Source organism: Pseudophryne corroboree, chromosome 4, assembly GCF_028390025.1.
Source record: "Pseudophryne corroboree isolate aPseCor3 chromosome 4, aPseCor3.hap2, whole genome shotgun sequence".
In the NCBI taxonomy this organism is placed as follows: Eukaryota; Metazoa; Chordata; class Amphibia; order Anura; family Myobatrachidae; genus Pseudophryne; species Pseudophryne corroboree.
In genome coordinates, this window is record NC_086447.1 from 924,043,376 (window position 1) to 924,064,948 (window position 21,573).

At 55.9% G+C, this 21,573-nt stretch overlaps 1 protein-coding gene across 2 annotated transcripts in view; it reads right to left on the minus strand.

Moving 5' to 3' along the window:
* Positions 1-811: 811 nt before the first annotated feature.
* MIA3 (MIA SH3 domain ER export factor 3) overlaps positions 812-21,573 on the minus strand; it is a 114,977-nt gene continuing 94,215 nt past the window's right edge. Inside the window, exons 26-29 of one of the 2 annotated variants that reach the window (XM_063919039.1) lie at positions 18,424-18,500; positions 18,241-18,312; positions 16,391-16,541; positions 812-2,110 (exon numbers count right to left, since the gene is read on the minus strand). In XM_063919039.1, the coding sequence (XP_063775109.1) occupies positions 1,359-2,110; positions 16,391-16,541; positions 18,241-18,312; positions 18,424-18,500 (1,052 nt within the window). In that variant the 3' untranslated portion in view covers positions 812-1,358. The remainder of the gene's footprint in view (positions 2,111-16,390; positions 16,542-18,240; positions 18,313-18,423; positions 18,501-21,573) is intronic. The other variant, XM_063919040.1, reaches the window with a different exon arrangement.

Below are 21,573 nucleotides of genomic sequence, written 5' to 3' on the forward strand. Positions count from 1 at the left end.
AATTATAAATAATTTTGATAATGTTTAGTTACACTATCATGTACATACATATACACAAATTCTCATGATCATGCAATCCACTTGACATGATAACACTTGAGCGGATGCCTCACATATGGTAGTATATACTGTAGATCCAAAGCTGCGGCACTCCTGACCATAGATGAAGACACTTATAATCAATGTTAATAACACTAAAACATTGATTAGAAGCTCATTGTATTTGTCTTCATTTATGAAAGGTAGTGCCGAACCTTTTGGGTCTATATTTCCCTATTTAAGTACACAGTCCCCCTGTGCAGTACATCTACTCTCCTGCCTGCTGCGGGCAGTAGCGGATCTTGCCACGGGAAGCAGGACTTTTGCCCGGTACGCCGCCTCCCGGAGGGCACAGGGCGCCATCCGGAGGGCGCCGCACCAGGGCAAGATCCGCTGCTGCTGTGCCCCCCGCTGCCCGCTGTGAAGGGAAACTAGACGCGTACGCGTCTAGTTTCCCTTCGTGGACAGGTCCTTTACTGTGCGGTGCGCGATGACGTCATCGCGCACCGCACAGCAAAGGTCCTCTCCACGAAGGGAACTAGACGCTACGCGTCTAGTTTCCCTTCGTGGAGAGGACCTTTGCTGTGCGGTGCGCGATGACGTCATCGCGCACCGCACATCATTTCAGTCTGTACAGGGGGCATAAATGACCACGCCCCCTGTACGAAGCCACACCCCCTATTGCCGCCCGGGGCGCACAGAGCCCCAGAACCGGCCCTGTCTGCGGGCTCCAGGTAACAGAACCAGTGGACAAAATGAGCACAGCAAAGCGTGTTTTCAATTCTTTATTATTTTCCATCTTACAGAGTTGTGTGTGTTTCTGGCTTTTACTACCAGATGTTAAAAATAATTACTTATCCTATGTAAACCAGTGGTATATTATATTATTAAGCGAGCGGGTGTGGAAAAGCGATCAGAATAATGATATTCTTAAAAAATGTATTTCCACAGGAAATGTTTTCAAAAAGATTTTAGACATTCATTTTTCCCCCCACAAGTAACTGGTGCATATGGTAACATTAAATTAATAAAGCAAAAAAAACACATGGGCTTTTGTATTGCACATTTTGAAATAGCAACAGAAAATGATCTTGTTTCCAAATCTGAAAAACAAAAAATTAGAAATCTAAATTTCAGTTTGTTGTGAATAATTATTAAACCATTAAAAATTCTAAGTAGATTTAAGGTAATAAAATATTTATTGCTAATATAAGACACATGAAAATAATAAATCAAAAGTTTGTGTAAACCGGTAACTTTTAATCCATTCTGAGACCACTGAACTGCATTATGCGATTGTGTCCATTTGACTAGCCTCGTTAAGATTTTTGACCTTGTGAATGTTCGTGGTCTGTCTGCGTTGGTTGATTATGTGGTGGTGGAAAAGCTTGGTGATGGGGTAATGAAGGCCCAGCGGGTACTCCAGGGTGAGGTCTTTGGGGAAAGTCTCTGATTCCAGCAAGTGGAGGACCTGGTGGAAAGTCTCTTCCTCCAGGTGGCAGAGGCCTTGGCATGAATTCTCTTGAACCAGGTGGTAGCCCAGATGGAAAATCCCTGGATCCAGGAGGTGGCAATCCTGGTATATACTCTCTAGGAGGTGGGAGCCCTGGTGGTATATCTCTAACTCCTGGAGGTAGATGTCCTGGTGGAAAGTCTCTCATGCCAGGAGGAGTAGGACCTGGTGGAAAGTCTCTCATGCCAGGGGGAGTAGGACCTGGTGGAAAGTCCCTCATGCCAGGATGAGTAGAACCTTGTGGAAAGTCCCGAGGTGGGAAATCACGAGCTCCTGGATGTGGTGGACCTGGGAGGAAATCTCGAGCACTTGGCAGTGGTGGACCTGGTGGAAAGTCCCTTGATCCGGGAGGCGGCAGGCCTGGTGGGAAGTCTCTGACTCCGGGAGGCGGCAGTATTGGGTAATCCCTAGGGCCATGCAATGGAACAGGGCCAGGAGGAAAATCCCTAGGTGGTAACGGTCCTCGGATGTGACTCCTGGGATCTGAAGCGGGCATTGAGCCTGGTGGTAACAAAGGCCTTGGTGGAAAGTCTCTCACGCCTGGTGGGGGGCCATGCACTGAAACAAAAACAAAATAAAAGTCACAAATATTTTATTAGGGCCATAGCATTTCTCTTCATTCAAAGATTGACACTATTGCAACACTGGTGCTATGTAACGGCGAGCTTTATACAATGATTACAAAATAGATGCTTTTTTTCTAAATGTTACATGGAAAATAGGAAAAATAGGATGTAATAAGTGTTAGATAAGGAATAATTTAGCCTTGTTGTGACTTTCCACCCACGGGACTAAATGTAACGCTGGTCTCTGCTTCATAATGCCTAGCCCAGGAAAATGGTTATACAAGTGCTGCGCCACTCAGGCTGGGAAGAAAATGGATTTCTATTTGCCAACTTTGTCATATGTTGGTCCTTTTCCAGAACATGGCAACTCCCTAAAGTAGTCATACCCTACAATCCATTACATCACCCGTCTCATTGCCATTAGGTAGTGCCCCTCAACCTTTATTACTCAATAAGACAGACAGGAGAGCTCTGGGAGGAAACACAAGGGCCAATATTTACTAAAAAATCGAGTTTGTCCGATTTGTGTTTTTTTTTCTAAGTCCCAACACGGGAATTCACTAAACTCAAATCTCGCCAGTGTTTGGGCTATTCGTAATGGTTTTCAAGGCTAAGTTCAGAAATACGAATGAATAGACCATCGGTCAAATGCGGCTGTTATTTCATACAACACGGGCATTCACTATTCATTCGTATTTGGGTGTTAGTCTCTGAGTGCTCAAGTGCGGGTCTATTTTTTTGCGAATCGTTAAAAAAAGCAGCAAAAAAATAGACCTGCTTTTTCCAGTCGAGTTTGGATAACCATGCACGGATCAGTGAGATCTGTGCATGGTTATCTATGGGAAAGGGTCTGTTTAATGTAAAAACTTGGAAAAAATTTGCGTGGGGTCCCCCCTCCTAAGCATAACCAGCCTCGGGCTCTTTGAGCCGGTCCTGGTTGAAAAAATATGGGGAAAAAATGACAGGGGTTCCCCCATATTTGATCAACCAGCACCGGGCTCTGCACCTGATCCTGGTGCCAAAAATACGGGGGACAAAAAGCGTAGGGGGTCCCCCGTATTTTTGGAACCAGCACCGGGCTCCACTAGTCAGAGAGATAATGCCACAGCCGGGGGACACTTTTATATCGGTCCCTGCGGCCCTGGCATTAAATCACTAACTAGTCACCCCTGGCCGGGGTACCCTGGAGGAGTGGGAACCCCTTAAATCAAGCCCCCCCCCCCCCCCCCTCCAGCCAACCAAGGGCCAGGGGTGAAGCCCGAGGCTGTGCCCCCCATCCAAGGGCGGTGGATGGGGGGCTGATAGCCTTGTGAAAAAAAATAGAATATTGTTTTTTGTAGCAGTACTACAAGTCCCAGCAAGCCTCCCCCGCAAGCTGGTACTTGGAGAACCACAAGTACCAGCATGCGGTGGAAAAACGGGCCCGCTGGTACCTGTAGTACTACTACAAAAAAAATACCCAAATAAAAACAGAACTCGCACACCTTGAAAGTAAAACTTTATTACATACATGCACACCTACATTCACACATACTTACCTATGTTCACACGAGGGTCGGTCCACTTCTCCAAGTAGAATCCATGGGGTACCTGAAATTAAAATTATACTTACAAAAATCCAGTGTAGATCGGTCATCTTCTGAGCTTGTAATCCACGTACTTGGCAAAAAAACAAACTGAAAAACCCGAACCACGCACTGAAAGGGGTCCCATGTTTACACATGGGACCCCTTTCCCCGACTGCCGGGACCCCCCGTGACTCCTGTCACAGAGAGTCCCTTCAGCCATTCAGGGAGCGCCACGTCGTGGCACTCTCCTGATTGCCTGTGCGCTCTTGAGCTGTCAGTCAGGCTGCGCACGGCAGAGATACAATGTAGCGCATAGGCGCTACATTGTATCCAATGGTGGGAACTTTGCGGTCAGCGGTTGACTGCGAGTAACCTCACCGCTGACCGCAAAGTTCCCACCATTGGATACAATGTAGCGCCTATGCGCTACATTGTATCTCTGCCGTGCGCAGCCTGACAGCTCAGGAGCACACAGGCAATCAGGAGAGTGCCACGACGTGGCGCTCCCTGATTGGCTGAAGGGACTCTCTGTGACAGTCGGGGAAAGGGGTCCCATGTGGAAACATGGGACCCCTTTCAGTGCGTGGTTCGGGTTTTTCGGTTTGTTTTTTTGCCAAGTACGTGGATTACAAGCTCAGAAGATGACCGATCTACACTGGATTATTGTGAGTATAATTTTATTTTCAGGTACCCCATGGATTCTACTTGGAGAAGTGGACCGACCCTTGTGTGAACATAGGTAAGCATGTGTGAATGTAGGTGTGTATGTATGTAATAAAGTTTTACTTTCAAGGTGTGTGAGTTCTGTTTTTATTTGGGTATTTTTTTTGTAGTAGTACTACAGGTACCAGCGGGCCCGTTTTTCCAAGTACCAGCTTGCGGGGGAGGCTTGCTGGGACTTGTAGTACTGCTACAAAAAACAAATTTTTTTCACAAGGCTATCAGAACCCCATCCGCCGCCCTTGGATGGGGGGCACAGCCTCGGGCTTCGCCCCTGGCCCTTGGGTGGCAGGAGGGGGGGGACCCCTTGATCTAAGGGGTTCCCACTCCTCCAGGGTACCCCGGCCAGGGGTGACTAGTTAGTGATTTAATGCCAGGGCCGCATGGACCTATATAAAAGTGTCCCCCGGCTGTCGCATTGTCTCTCTGAATAGTGGAGCCCGATGCTGGTTCCAAAATTACGGGGGACCCATACGCTTTTTGTCCCCCGTATTTTTGGCACCAGGATCAGGTGCAGAGCCCGGTGCTGGTTGTTAAAATATGGGGGAACCCCTGTCAATTTTTGCCCCATATTTTTGCAACCAGGACCGGCTCAAAGAGCCCGAGGTTGGTTGTGCTTAGGAGGGGGAACCCCACGCAATTTTTTTCTTGATTTTTAACACTTTCATTTTTTTTTTTTTTAAAAGGTGCACAAACAAGCCCTGCACGGATCTCTCAGATCCGGCCGGGATTCCTTGTGTTTTGTCAGGCAGTGTTTTACTCATCACTCCCGTAAAACACTGCCTGACATTACGAATCACATCGACATCGGAAAATACGAATTTGGAAAAATCGGCAGCTTAGTGAATAATCATATCAGGATTCAAAAAGTTGCAGTAAAATGCACCCGATACCATTCGAGTTCAAACACCCTTAAAAACGGCACAAACACGAATCTTTGTAAATATACCCCAAGGTATTACGGAGAATAGAGGTTAAGCAACGGTGACTGCACCAACTAAAACGCTGCAAGCTGACTTTCTAGCACCATCGTAGATACTAGGTAATGTCCTATTATGTAAGAATATTTTTATACACTCATTATTTAACATTAGACAAATGCAACGTTGAATCCTTATTAGGAAGTAGTTAAAGCGTAACTTTTAATAGATATCTAAATATAAAAAGATCAAGCAGGATTAATGCCTGGTGATTTGTGTTTCTAGGAGGCCCAGTGTAATGAATCAGGGTTTGCTTGTGTTTTGGTGATATTAAATGATGGTACTAAGCAGAAAATCTTGTAATGGACAACATAAAATACGGAGATGGCGATATGAATGGAGCTCTGTGCTAAAGCATGGATATCAGTAGCAGAGACTTAGCCATGACGCATTGCACACGGGTGAGCCCCTGACATCAGCTGTTTGCACATTGCTCCATCCTGCAATGCCTGAGATCAGCCCGATCCTGCAGTCTGTCTGTATGTCCTGAAAAGAGTTTCTCTACTTCCGCTTTCTCCTCCCAGAAATTCCATCCCGCACATTATACCAATGCTACACCCTGCCAAGGAATTCATCAAATTTGTCCCTGTTCGACAGGTCACCTTCCTCAAAACCTTAAATCATTCGTTTCTACAGAGCCGCAGGTCTTCACATCCAATATTACTCTCTGGAAACTTCACCGAGGCCGGTAATACTGACACATTTATTAGACAGATACAGACACCAGGGCCTAGGTTTTATTTAACTCTGCGCATTAAGGGGAAAGCAATCGTTTTATATCCAATCACAACGGTTAGGACGGGAGACCACAACTGCGTTCCCTGTTGTAGCAGCGTGGGGAATGTATTCTGAACACTTGGGATCACAGGAATGCTGGGTATCCGTATAATGGGGCTCTGGTTATTCTGTCGGTCATGGGGAAGCAAGAGACAGCAGAATATATATGCGAATGGTACCTGCCCCCCCTAGGACAGTCCTAGTAAACATGTCAATAACGTTGGTCAATCAGAATGATCAGATCTCCGATACACAGAGTGATATAAGATTGTATGTGTACAGGTCTGATATACAGGTTTCCTTGCACACAGAAGAGAGAGTGTAAACACTGAACTGCCAGACCACAGCCTCTAAATCCTCCCGTACAGAGAAATGCCTCTCATTACTACAATGCCAAAATATCACCGGATTACCAGGCTCAATAACCTCACACTGATAACGGCACTTCTCTCACGCCCTACGCAAGTTTCTGGACGTCACAACAAAAAAAGAAGAAAAGATACGCCACTATAAACCCCCAACACACACACACACAACTACAGATAAATATACCAGTCACTACTGCAAAATGCAGGACGGTTCCGCACTAGAGCCCCACAGCGCCAACAATTACAGCTGTGATCAGTGACCGGATTGTTATCAGCAGCTCATTATTTCCCATGAAGATTTGGCTTAACAATCCCCAAAACATCTTTTACACTTAGCATTTATGAGCTCCATAATAATACCCTACTCCCATGTGGGTTGGTATTACTATCCTGGCGGACAGAATCCAGATGGTCAGAATGATGACAGCGGCATCGTGACGTTCAAAAACCCGACTCATTTTAGTATTTTAACCCTAAGCCACCCCTCCCGCAGCCTAACCCCCAGCCACCCCTCCCGCAGCCTAACCCCCAGCCACCCCTCCCGCAGCCTAACCCCCAGCCACCCCTCCCGCAGCCTAACCCCCAGCCACCCCTCCAGCAGCCTAACCTTCCACTCCCACAGCCTACCCCCCAGCCACCCCTCCAGCAGCCTAACCTTCCACTCCCACAGCCTAACCCCCAGCCACCCCTCCCGCAGCCTAACCCCCAGCCACCCCTCCCGCAGCCTAACCTTCCACTCCCACAGCCTAATCTTCCACTCCCACAGCCTACCCCCAGCCACCCCTCCCGCAGCCTAACCTTCCACTCCCACAGCCTAACCCCCAGCCACCCCTCCCGCAGCCTAATCTTCCACTCCCACAGCCTAACCCCCAGCCACCCCTCCCGCAGCCTAATCTTCCACTCCCACAGCCTAACCCCCAGCCACCCCTCCCGCAGCCTAACCTTCCACTCCCACAGCCTACCCCCCAGCCACCCCTCCAGCAGCCTAACCTTCCACTCCCACAGCCTAACCCCCAGCCACCCCTCCCGCAGCCTAATCTTCCACTCCCACAGCCTAACCCCCAGCCACCCCTCCCGCAGCCTAATCTTCCACTCCCACAGCCTAACCCCCAGCCACCCCTACCGCAGCCTAATCTTCCACTCCCACAGCCTAACCCCCAGCCACCCCTCCCGCAGCCTAACCTTCCACTCCCACAGCCTACCCCCCAGCCACCCCTCCAGCAGCCTAACCTTCCACTCCCACAGCCTAACCCCCAGCCACCCCTCCCGCAGCCTAACCCCCAGCCACCCCTCCCGCAGCCTAACCTTCCACTCCCACAGCCTACCCCCCAGCCACCCCTCCAGCAGCCTAACCTTCCACTCCCACAGCCTAACCCCCAGCCACCCCTCCCGCAGCCTAACCCCCAGCCACCCCTCCCGCAGCCTAACCTTCCACTCCCACAGCCTACCCCCCAGCCACCCCTCCAGCAGCCTAACCTTCCACTCCCACAGCCTAACCCCCAGCCACCCCTCCCGCAGCCTAACCCCCAGCCACCCCTCCCGCAGCCTAACCTTCCACTCCCACAGCCTAACCCCCAGCCACCCCTCCCGCAGCCTAACCCCCAGCCACCCCTCCCGCAGCCTAACCTTCCACTCCCACAGCCTAACCCCCAGCCACCCCTCCCGCAGCCTAACCCCCAGCCACCCCTCCCGCAGCCTAACCTTCCACTCCCACAGCCTACCCCCCAGCCACCCCTCCAGCAGCCTAACCTTCCACTCCCACAGCCTAACCCCCAGCCACCCCTCCCGCAGCCTAACCTTCCACTCCCACAGCCTACCCCCCAGCCACCCCTCCAGCAGCCTAACCTTCCACTCCCACAGCCTAACCCCCAGCCACCCCTCCCGCAGCCTAACCCCCAGCCACCCCTCCCGCAGCCTAACCTTCCACTCCCACAGCCTACCCCCCAGCCACCCCTCCAGCAGCCTAACCTTCCACTCCCACAGCCTAACCCCCAGCCACCCCTCCCGCAGCCTAACCCCCAGCCACCCCTCCCGCAGCCTAACCTTCCACTCCCACAGCCTACCTACCAGCCACCCCTCCCGCAGCCTAACTTTCCACTCCCACAGCCTAACCCCCAGCCACCCCTCCCGCGGCCTAACCTTCCACTCCCACAGCCTACCCCCCAGCCACCCCTCCCGCAGCCTAACCTTCCACTCCCACAGCCTACCCCCCAGCCACCCCTCCCGCAGCCTAACCTTCCACTCCCACAGCCTACCCCCCAGCCACCCCTCCCGCAGCCTAACCTTCCACTCCCACAGCCTAACCCCCAGCCACCCCTCACGCAGCCTAACCTTCCACTCCCACAGCCTACCCCCCAGCCACCCCTCCCGCAGCCTAACCTTCCACTCCTACAGCCTAACCCCCAGCCACCCCTCCCACAGCCTACCCCCCAGCCACCCCTCCCGCAGCCTAACCTTCCACTCCCACAGCCTAACCCCCAGCCACCCCTCCCGCAGCCTAACCTTCCACTCCCACAGCCTAACCCCAAGCCACCCCTCCCGCAGCCTAACCTTCCACTCCCACAGCCTAACCCCCAGCCACCCCTCCCGAAGCCTAACCTTCCACTCCCACAGCCTACCCCCCAGCCACCCCTCCCGCAGCCTAACCTTCCACTCCCACAGCCTAACCCCCAGCCACCCCTCCCGCAGCCTAACCTTCCACTCCCACAGCCTACCCCCCAGCCACCCCTCCCGCAGCCTAACCTTCCACTCCCACAGCCTAACCCCCAGCCACCCCTCCCGCAGCCCAACCTTCCACTCCCACAGCCTACCCCCCAGCCACCCCTCCCGCAGCCTAACCCCCAGCCACCCCTCCTGCAGCCTAACCTTCCACTCCCACAGCCTAACCCCCAGCCACCCCTCCCGCAGCCTAACCTTCCACTCCCACAGCCTAATCTTCCACTCCCACAGCCTAACCCCCAGCCACCCCTCCCGCAGCCTAACCTTCCACTCCCACAGCCTAACCCCCAGCCACCCCTCCCGCAGCCTAATCTTCCACTCCCACAGCCTAACCCCCAGCCACCCCTCCCGCAGCCTAACCTTCCACTCCCACAGCCTAACCCCCAGCCACCCCTCCCGCAGCCTAACCTTCCACTCCCACAGCCTAACCCCCAGCCACCCCTCCCGCAGCCTAACCTTCCACTCCCACAGCCTAACCCCCAGCCACCCCTCCCGCAGCCTAACCTTCCACTCCCACAGCCTAACCCCCAGCCACCCCTCCCGCAGCCTAACCTTCCACTCCCACAGCCTACCCCCCAGCCACCCCTCCAGCAGCCTAACCTTCCACTCCCACAGCCTAACCCCCAGCCACCCCTCCCGCAGCCTAACCCCCAGCCACCCCTCCCGCAGCCTAACCTTCCACTCCCACAGCCTACCCCCCAGCAACCCCTCCCGCAGCCTAACATTCCACTCCCACAGCCTAACCCCCAGCCACCCCTCCCGCGGCCTAACCTTCCACTCCCACAGCCTACCCCCCAGCCACCCCTCCCGCAGCCTATCCTTCCACTCCCACAGCCTAACCCCCAGCCACCCCTCCCGCAGCCTAACCTTCCACTCCCACAGCCTACCCCCCAGCCACCCCTCCAGCAGCCTAACCTTCCACTCCCACAGCCTAACCCCCAGCCACCCCTCCCGCAGCCTAACCCCCAGCCACCCCTCCCGCAGCCTAACCTTCCACTCCCACAGCCTACCTCCCAGCCACCCCTCCCGCAGCCTAACCTTCCACTCCCACAGCCTAACCCCAAGCCACCCCTCCCGCAGCCTAACCTTCCACTCCCACAGCCTAACCCCCAGCCACCCCTCCCGAAGCCTAACCTTCCACTCCCACAGCCTACCCCCCAGCCACCCCTCCTGCAGCCTAACCTTCCACTCCCACAGCCTACCCCCCAGCCACCCCTCCCGCAGCCTAACCTTCCACTCCCACAGCCTACCCCCCAGCCACCCCTCCCGCAGCCTAACCTTCCTCTCCCACAGCCTACCCCCCAGCCACCCCTCCCGCAGCCTAACCTTCCACTCCCACAGCCTAACCCCCAGCCACCCCTCCCGCAGCCCAACCTTCCACTCCCACAGCCTACCCCCCAGCCACCCCTCCCGCAGCCTAACCTTCCACTCCTACAGCCTAACCCCCAGCCACCCCTCCTGCAGCCTAACCTTCCACTCCCACAGCCTAATCTTCCACTCCCACAGCCTAACCCCCAGCCACCCCTCCCGCAGCCTAACCTTCCACTCCCACAGCCTAACCCCCAGCCACCCCTCCCGCAGCCTAATCTTCCACTCCCACAGCCTAACCCCCAGCCACCCCTCCCGCAGCCTAACCTTCCACTCCCACAGCCTAACCTTCCACTCCCACAGCCTAACCTTCCACTCCCACAGCCTACCCCCCAGCCACCCCTCCCGCAGCCTAACCTTCCACTCCCACAGCCTACCCCCCAGCCACCCCTCCCGCAGCCTAACTTTCCACTCCCACAGCCTAACCCCCAGCCACCCCTCCCGCAGCCTAACCTTCCACTCACACAGCCTACCCCCAGCCACCCCTCCCGCAGCCTAACCTTCCACTCCCACAGCCTACCCCCCAGCCACCCCTCCCGCGGCCTAACCTTCCACTCCCACAGCCTAACCCCCAGCCACCCCTCCTGCAGCCTAACCTTCCACTCCCACAGCCTAACCCCCAGCCACCCCTCCCGCAGCCTAACCTTCCACTCCCACAGCCTAACCTTCCACTCCCACAGCCTAACCCCCAGCCACCCCTCCTGCAGCCTAACCTTCCACTCCCACAGCCTAACCCCCAGCCACCCCTCCAGCAGCCTAACCTTCCACTCCCACAGCTTACCCCCCAGCCACCCCTCCCGCAGCCTAGCCCCCAGCCACCCCTCCCGCAGCCTAACCTTCCACTCCCACAGCCTAACCCCCAGCCACCCCTCACGCAGCCTAGCCCCCAGCCACCCCTCCCGCAGCCTAACCTTCCACTCCCACAGCCTACCCCCCAGCCACCCCTCCTGCAGCCTAACCTTCCACTCCCACAGCCTAACCCCCAGCCACCCCTCCCGCAGCCTAACCTTCCACTCCCACAGCCTAACCCCCAGCCACCCCTCCCGCAGCCTAACCTTCCACTCCCACAGCCTAACCTTCCACTCCCACAGCCTAACCCCCAGCCACCCCTCCTGCAGCCTAACCTTCCACTCCCACAGCCTAACCCCCAGCCACCCCTCCCGCAGCCTAACCTTCCACTCCCACAGCCTAACCCCCAGCCACCCCTCCAGCAGCCTAACCTTCCACTCCCACAGCTTACCCCCCAGCCACCCCTCCCGCAGCCTAGCCCCCAGCCACCCCTCCAGCAGCCTAACCTTCCACTCCCACAGCCTAACCCCCAGCCACCCCTCACGCAGCCTAGCCCCCAGCCACCCCTCACGCAGCCTAACCTTCCACTCCCACAGCCTAACCCCCAGCCACCCCTCCCGCAGCCTAACCTTCCACTCCCACAGCCTACCCCCCAGCCACCCCTCCCGCAGCCTAGCCCCCAGCCACCCCTCCCGCAGCCTAGCCCCCAGCCACCCCTCCCGCAGCCTAACCTTCCACTGCCACAGCCTACCCCCCAGCCACCTCTCCCGCAGCCTAGCCCCTAGCCTCCCCTCCAGCAGCCTAACCTTCCACTCCCACAGCCTACCCCCCAGCCACCCCTCCCGCAGCCTAACCTTCCACTCCCACAGCCTAACCCCCAGCCACCCCTCCCGCGGCTTAACCTTCCACTCCCACAGCCTAACCCCCAGCCACCCCTCCCGCAGCCTAGCCCCCAGCCACCCCTCCCGCAGCCTAACCTTCCACTCCCACAGCCACCCCTCCCGCGGCCTACCCCCCAGCCACCCCTCCCGCGGCCTAACCTTCCACTCCCACAGCCTAACCCCCAGCCACCCCTCCCGCAGCCTAACCTTCCACTCACACAGCCAAACCCCCAGCCACCCCTCCCGCAGCCTAACCTTCCACTCCCACAGCCTAACCCCCAGCCACCCCTCCCGCAGCCTACCCCCCCAGCCACCCCTCCCGCAGCCTAACCTTCCACTCCCACAGCCTACCCCCCAGCCACCCCTCCTGTAGCCTAACCTTCCACTCCCACAGCCTAACCCCCAGCCACCCCTCCCGCAGCCTAACCTTCCACTCCCACAGCCTAACCCCCAGCCACCCCTCCCGCAGCCTAACCTTCCACTCCCACAGCCTAACCCCCAGCCACCCCTCCCGCAGCCTAACCTTCCACTCCCACAGCCTACCCCCCAGCCACCCCTCCCGCAGCCTAACCTTCCACTCCCGCAGCCTAGCCCCCAGCCACCCCTCCCGCAGCCTAACCTTCCACTCCCGCAGCCTACCCCCCCAGCCACCCCTCCCGCAGCCTAACCTTCCACTCCCACAGCCTAACCCCCAGCCACCCCTCCCGCAGCCTAGCCCCCAGCCACCCCTCCCGCAGCCTAACCTTCCACTCCCGCAGCCTACCCCCCAGCCACCCCTCCCGCAGCCTAACCTTCCACTCCCACAGCCTAACCCCCAGCCACCCCTCCCGCAGCCTAACCTTCCACTCCCACAGCCTAACCCCCAGCCACCCCTCCCGCAGCCTAGCCCACCGCCACCCCTCCCGCAGCCTAACCTTCCACTCCCACAGCCTACCCCCCAGCCACCCCTCCCGCAGCCTAACCTTCCACTCCCACAGCCTACCCCCCAGCCACCCCTCCCGAAGCCTAACCTTCCACTCCCACAGCCTACCCCCCAGCCACCCCTCCCGCAGCCTAGCCCCCAGCCACCCCTCCCGCAGCCTAACCTTCCACTCCCACAGCCTACCCCCCAGCCACCCCTCCCGCAGCCTAGCCCCCAGCCACCCCTCCCGCAGCCTAACCTTCCACTCCCACAGCCTAACCCCCAGCCACCCCTCCCGCAGCCTAGCCCCCAGCCACCCCTCCCGCAGCCTAACCTTCCACTCCCACAGCCTACCCCCCAGCCACCCCTCCCGCAGCCTAACCTTCCACTCCCACAGCCTAACCCCCAGCAACCCCTCCCGCAGCCTAACCTTCCACTCCCACAGCCTAACCCCCAGCCACCCCTCCCGCAGCCTAGCCTTCCACTCCCACAGCCTAACCCCCAGCGACCCCTCCCGCAGCCTAGCCCCCAACCACCCCTCCAGCAGCCTAACCTTCCACTCCCACAGCCTACCCCCCAGCCACCCCTCCCGCAGCCTAACCTTCCACTCCCACAGCCTACCCCCCAGCCACCCCTCCAGCAGCCTAACCTTCCACTCCCACAGCCTAACCCCCAGCCACCCCTCCCGCAGCCTAGCCTTCCACTCCCACAGCCTAACCCCCAGCCACCCCTCCGCAAGCCTAACCCCTAGCCACCCCTCCCGCAGCCTAACCCCCTGCCACCCCTCCCGCAGCCTAACCTTCCACTCCCACAGCCTAACCCCCAGCCACCCCTCCCACAGCCTAACCCCCAGCCACCCCTCCCGCAGCCTAGCCCCCCCTCCCGCAGCCTAACCTTCCACTCCCGCAGCCTAACCTTCCACTCCCGCAGCCTACCCCCCCAGCCACCCCTCCCGCAGCCTAACCTTCCACTCCCACAGCCTAACCCCCAGCCACCCCTCCCGCAGCCTAGCCCCCAGCCACCCCTCCCGCAGCCTAACCTTCCACTCCCACAGCCTACCCCCCAGCCACCCCTCCAGCAGCCTAACCTTCCACTCCCACAGCCTAACCCCCAGCCACCCCTCCCGCAGCCTAGCCTTCCACTCCCACAGCCTAACCCCCAGCCACCCCTCCGCAAGCCTAACCCCTAGCCACCCCTCCCGCAGCCTAACCCCCTGCCACCCCTCCCGCAGCCTAACCTTCCACTCCCACAGCCTAACCCCCAGCCACCCCTCCCGCAGCCTAGCCCCCCCTCCCGCAGCCTAACCTTCCACTCCCGCAGCCTAACCTTCCACTCCCGCAGCCTACCCCCCCAGCCACCCCTCCCGCAGCCTAACCTTCCACTCCCACAGCCTAACCCCCAGCCACCCCTCCCGCAGCCTAGCCCCCAGCCACCCCTCCCGCAGCCTAACCTTCCACTCCCACAGCCTAACCCCCAGCCACCCCTCCGCAAGCCTAACCCCTAGCCACCCCTCCCGCAGCCTAACCCCCTGCCACCCCTCCCGCAGCCTATCCCCCTGCCACCCCTCCCGCAGCCTAACCTTCCACTCCCACAGCCTAACCCCCAGCCACCCCTCCCGCAGCCTAACCTTCCACTCCCGCAGCCTACCCCCCCAGCCACCCCTCCCGCAGCCTAACCTTCCACTCCCACAGCCTAACCCCCAGCCACCCCTCCCGCAGCCTACCCCCCAGCCACCCCTCCCGCGGCCTAACCGTCCCACTCCCACAGCCTTACCCCCCAGCCACCCCTCCCGCGGCCTAACCTTCCACTCCCACAGCCTACCCCCCAGCCACCCCTCCCGCGGCCTAACCTTCCACTCCCACAGCCTAACCCCCAGCCACCCCTCCCGCGGCCTAACCCTCAGCCACCCCTCCCGAAGCCTAATCCTAACCTTCCGCTTCCACATCCTAATCCTAACCTTCCCCTCCCACATCCTAACCCTAACTCACCCCTCCCACAGCCTAACCCTAACTCACCCCTCCCACAAGCTAATCCTAACCCTCCCACAGCCTAAGCCACCCCTCCCGCAGCCTAACCCTAAGCCACCATGACACTGAATATCTTGTTACTGTATATAGGGGGTCATTCCGAGTTGATCACTCGCTGCCGATTTTCGCAGTGCAGCGATCAGGTGAAAAAACTGCATTTCTGCGCATGCCCCGCAATGCGCACACGCGACGTACGGGTACAAAGCTCTTTGTGGTTGTGCTCAGGTTCTAGCAAAGTTTTCCTTTACACTGACCGCCGCAAGAAGATTGACAGAAAGGGGGCGTTTCTGGTTGTCAACTGACCGTTTTCAGGGAGTCTTTACAAAAACGCAGGCGTGTGAAAAAACGCAGGCGTGGCTGGGCGTTCGCTGGGCGGGTGTATGACGTCAAATCCAGACACGAATAGGCTGAAGTGATCGCAAGCGCTGAGTAGGTTCAGAGCTACTCTGAAACTGCACAAACGGGTTTTTTGCAGAGCTCGGCTGCACATGCGTTCGCACTTCTGCTAAGCTAAAAAACACTCCCCAGTGGGAGGCGGGATAGCGTTTGCACGGCTGCTAAAACTAGCTAGCGAGCGATCAACTCGGAATGACCCCCATAGTACGGTGGTTTAGTGGATACAGCCTCGTGAGATACTTTGAGCACTGGCTAGTACCGGCCTCGGATACCATAAATAACGGGCGGCCTGCCTCTAACAAAATACTGCGACAACCGGGTTGTGGGGCTCTTACAGACAATTATACCAAGATTTGTTACATGTCTGTGCTGTGGCAACCACACAACTGCCTGAGACCTGATCAATGTAGGGAGTGCTACAGTAACGTTTCAGTGTTCCTTTCATTTGGTTTTAATTCATTCATATTTTTGCCACCGCAACCTCATATCGTAATAGCTGTATTTTATCAAAGTAAAACTGGTATTTGTATCGCGGAAACTGCATGAATATCTTACAACCCTTAATCACAACACACACAATACCACTTATTATACATTGTCCATCAATAACGGCCAGGAAACGACTATGAAGGATACGGAGAGCAATAGATTTGGGAGTTCAGTGGTGTATACGGAAAGTTCTATAAGAGAGGCACCAGGGGTGGAAGCAGGACAGATGGGGGCTGGGTCTAGGGCTATTGGGTAAAGCAATAAAGCAACATGGGGCACAATGTTCGTACTTTGTGGTGGTGGCAGTGACCGCGATCCGAAGGATCCTCTGGGCGGATGTGGACCAATGAAACGCGGTGGAGGCATCATAGGCGCCGCCGCTGGCGAGTTCATAACCGGTGTGCCAGGAAACAAGGGCGGACCCTTGGCTATCGGCATAACCTGTAAAAGGACACAAAGGTTTTACATTATTCCTGACCAATAATTTTCTTATTTCATGACATCATTTAAAAACACAAGTAAATCTTTCCATTGCTTTTAATACAGAGAATATAAATTATTTTTGCCAAAAAGCATTTGTGTGTGTTTACATGTAACCAAACAGGTTAAAGACTCAATCAAAACAGAGATTTATTATAAATGCCCTAGTGGGGGTTGCAGACGAACCGGACGCCCACATCAGTGCCCCCGGTCGGTCTCCACAACCAGAGGTAAAAGACTAGAAGATGATGCGATTTCCCGCAAGCGAGGAAACACCTTACCTGTCCCCGTCCCCCCCCCGTTCTCCGGCTGCAGCCTGCGTCTGTTCCAGAGGAAGCGGCAAGCTGATCTCCAGTGGTGCCGGACGTAATCAATGGACCACTTACCAGTGTTGCGGTGCCATCGGGAGGCTGTAGGAGCAGCAGCACTGGTGTCCTATAGGACTGCCTAGCGCTGCTTGCTCGGAGGTAAAAACAGTCAAAATAAAAGAAAATAAAACTTTGTGCTGCTTAGAAGCAGCCCCCCCCCCCCCCCCCTCCCCTGTCTAAAGGTGCATCCAGCCCCTGCTGGCACCAAATGAATACTGGTTGGCCGTTGGCGGGGGGCGGGGTATAGTGGAGGTCATTTAGACAAATTGGTTAAATCCCTGATTTAACTAATTTGTCTGAAAGAGTTTTTCTCCATTTTCCAGTGTTTGGGAGCAATTGGTTAATTGTCATTTGCTCCCATCCATTACCAGATTTTCATTCCAACCAGCCAGATTGGACAGATGGTCTGCCAGATAATTGTATAGTGTATGCCCATCTTAAGTCATCCTTGGAGCCAATAATACAGGGAAGAGTTCCGCCTGTGAGCATGTTTTTGAACTAAATATCCCAGCGTGCCCCGCTACAGTTTTGTTATCTGGCCATGCTAAAACTGATGCAGGGCATGCTGGGATGTGTAGTTCAACAACAGCTGGAGTGTCAAGGTTAGCCATCACTGCTCTATACGAAGCGCCATTTATAAAACCGTAGTTTGTGTTAACTATGAAACTTAATCAGTCTTAGTGTTTTGTGTTATTTTTGGCCATCGATTGAGTGCTGAAAAAATATGATGGCTTCCCCCCCTCCCCCAAGTACTGTGGCAGCTGCTCAGTACAATATAAGTATTCACAAACTTTTGGAGAACACACCGAATTAGTATATTCTTTGTAAACTTAAAATAAACGGCGCAATATTCCCAATATGGCAGAGCGAATGCAATTTCTCAATCTTTGCTGTGTTGCTTAGTAAATTCTATACTGGCTGGTTGCGTCTTACCTGCAGAGACTCACGTACCATCATGCACTAGATCCAAATGAAGACGGAGGGGTATTTTTTTTTTGGGGGGGTGTTACAAAATTCTTAATGTTAAAAAGAAATATTCCTACATAATTACAAACACAGGCTGGTTTAATGTGGCTTAATGCATTGAAGATCAGATGCAATGTGCGTGTGTATTAGGGAAGGAGAGGAGGTTGCAGGATTTAAAGCAGAAAAAAAAAAAGAAACGAAAAACCCAGGACAAAAACCTTTGTACTCCCTATAGGAAGAGACCTCACATGCAAGGTTAGTACCCAATGTTCTCCAACAAAGCGGTAAGTAAACACCTAACCCAATGCACGGTGCTGAATACTCACTGGCGCGGGCTCCTCCGACAGCGGGGAACTAGCGGGCACATTGGGCGCCTCGGGTTCATTAGATGGGTTTGGCTTTTAGTTTTACAAGAAGAAATGAGTTTAGAGAGCAGGACACACAAACGGGGCAACAGGATGAAATGTGATCTAGAGTCTGGGGGCTTAGACATTGTCCTGAGTACTCACCAAGCCATCCACGGCCATGGAGGGTGATGAGGTTCTGGGACCAGCGTTTACCATCGTGGTGGAGTGACCGAGATCCACTGCAACAGACAAGAGATCACAGCGTTACCCCTCTTTTCTCCTACTGTTTCTAAACGGAACTCTCTTTTATTCTGACAGTAACGCGGATCTATCGCCAGCTGCGTTACTAATGGCAACGGCACAGTGTGAGTGGAACAAAAACTATTCAAAAGATTATGTCACGCACAAGAGTCATTGGGCGCAGTCGCATTATGGCTCCGCTACTGCTGCGCTCGGCACAGGTTACCGTTCCCAATCGTAGTCCACGTGGATCGTAAAGTATGAAAAAGTTCAAAAATTAAAAAAATTTTTTTGTAAATCTCATGTCAACCTTTTGACCCAGTACATGTCAACCAAATGACCACGTCGACCTAGCAACCATCGACCTAATGCATGTCGACCAATAGTGGTCGACCTAATGACTGTTGACCTAATGACCGTATCCCTACTGGGAGGGTTGAGTGGGTGACTTTCAGCTTGTAGGGGGAGTGAGTGAGCAGGTTTCTCTGTGGTATGTAAGCAGAGCTGGGGTTCCGCCAGTGTCAGCCTGTAGGGGGAGTGAGTGAGCAGGTTTCTCTGGGGAAGGTAAGCAGAGCTGGGGTTCCGCCAGTGTCAGCCTGTAGGGGGAGTGAGTGAGCAGGTTTCTCTGTGGAGGGTAAGCAGAGCTGGGGTTCAGCCAGTGTCAGCCTGTAGGGGGAGAGAGTGAGCAGGTTTCTCTGTGGTATGTAAGCAGAGCTGGGGTTCCGCCAGTGTCAGCCTGTAGGGGGAGTGAGTGAGCAGGTTTCTCTGTGGAGGGTAAGCAGAGCTGGGGTTCCGCCAGTGTCAGCCTGTAGGGGGAGTGAGTGAGCAGGTTTCTCTGTGGAAGGTAAGCAGAGCTGGGGTTCCGCCAGTGTCAGCCTGTAGGGGGAGTGAGTGAGCAGGTTTCTCTGTGGAAGGTAAGCAGAGCTGGGGTTCCGCCAGTGTCAGCCTGTAGGGGGAGTGAGTGAGCAGGTTTCTCTGTGGAAGGTAAGCAGAGCTGGGGTTCCGTCAGTGTCAGCCTGTAGGGGGAGTGAGTGAGCAGGTTTCTCTGTGGAAGGTAAGCAGAGCTGGGGTTCTGCCAGTGTCAGCCTGTAGGGGGAGTGGGTGAGCAGGTTTCTCTGTGGAAGGTAAGCAGAGCTGGGGTTCCGCCAGTGTCAGCCTGTAGGGGGAGTGAGTGAGCAGGTTTCTCTGTGGAAGGTAAGCAGAGCTGGGGTTCCGTCAGTGACAGCCTGTAGGGGGAGTGAGTGAGCAGGTTTCTCTGTGGAAGGTAAGCAGAGCTGGGGTTCCGTCAGTGACAGCCTGTAGGGGGAGTGAGTGAGCAGGTTTCTCTGTGGAAGGTAAGCAGAGCTGGGGTTCTGCCAGTGTCAGCCTGTAGGGGGAGTGGGTGAGCAGGTTTCTCTGTGGAAGGTAAGCAGAGCTGGGGTTCCATCAGTGTCAGCCTGTAGGGGGAGTGAGTGAGCAGGTTTCTCTGTGGAAGGTAAGCAGAGCTGGGGTTCCATCAGTGTCAGCCTGTAGGGGGAGTGAGTGAGCAGGTTTCTCTGTGGAAGGTAAGCAGAGCTGGGGTTCCGTCAGTGTCAGCCTGTAGGGGGAGTGAGTGAGCAGGTTTCTCTGTGGAAGGTAAGCAGAGCTGGGATTCCGCCAGTGTCAGCCTGTAGGGGGAGTGAGTGAGCAGGTTTCTCTGTGGAAGGTAAGCAGAGCTGGGGTTCTGCCAGTGTCAGCCTGTAGGGGGAGTGGGTGAGCAGGTTTCTCTGTGGAAGGTAAGCAGAGCTGGGGTTCTGCCAGTGTCAGCCTGTAGGGGGAGTGAGTGAGCAGGTTTCTCTGTGGAAGGTAAGCAGAGCTGGGGTTCCATCAGTGTCAGCCTGTAGGGGGAGTGAGTGAGCAGGTTTCTATGTGGAAGGTAAGCAGAGCTGGGGTTCCGCCAGTGTCAGCCTGTAGGGGGAGTGAGTGAGCAGGTTTCTCTGTGGTATGTAAGCAGAGCTGGGGTTCCGCCAGTGTCAGCCTGTAGGGGGAGTGAGTGAGCAGGTTTCTCTGTGGTATGTAAGCAGAGCTGGGGTTCCGCCAGTGTCAGCCTGTAGGGGGAGTGAGTGAGCAGGTTTCTCTGGGGAAGGTAAGCAGAGCTGGGGTTCCGCCAGTGTCAGCCTGTAGGGGGAGTGAGTGAGCAGGTTTCTCTGTGGAGGGTAAGCAGAGCTGGGGTTCAGCCAGTGTCAGCCTGTAGGGGGAGAGAGTGAGCAGGTTTCTCTGTGGTATGTAAGCAGAGCTGGGGTTCCGCCAGTGTCAGCCTGTAGGGGGAGTGAGTGAGCAGGTTTCTCTGTGGAGGGTAAGCAGAGCTGGGGTTCCGCCAGTGTCAGCCTGTAGGGGGAGTGAGTGAGCAGGTTTCTCTGTGGAAGGTAAGCAGAGCTGGGGTTCCGCCAGTGTCAGCCTGTAGCGGGAGTGAGTGAGCAGGTTTCTCTGTGGAAGGTAAGCAGAGCTGGGGTTCCGCCAGTGTCAGCCTGTAGGGGGAGTGAGTGAGCAGGTTTCTCTGTGGAAGGTAAGCAGAGCTGGGGTTCCGTCAGTGTCAGCCTGTAGGGGGAGTGAGTGAGCAGGTTTCTCTGTGGAAGGTAAGCAGAGCTGGGGTTCCGCCAGTGTCAGCCTGTAGGGGGAGTGGGTGAGCAGGTTTCTCTGTGGAAGGTAAGCAGAGCTGGGGTTCCGCCAGTGTCAGCCTGTAGGGGGAGTGAGTGAGCAGGTTTCTCTGTGGAAGGTAAGCAGAGCTGGGGTTCCGTCAGTGTCAGCCTGTAGGGGGAGTGAGTGAGCAGGTTTCTCTGTGGAAGGTAAGCAGAGCTGGGGTTCTGCCAGTGTCAGCCTGTAGGGGGAGTGGGTGAGCAGGTTTCTCTGTGGAAGGTAAGCAGAGCTGGGGTTCTGCCAGTGTCAGCCTGTAGGGGGAGTGAGTGAGCAGGTTTCTCTGTGGAAGGTAAGCAGAGCTGGGGTTCCATCAGTGTCAGCCTGTAGGGGGAGTGAGTGAGCAGGTTTCTCTGTGGAAGGTAAGCAGAGCTGGGGTTCCGTCAGTGTCAGCCTGTAGGGGGAGTGAGTGAGCAGGTT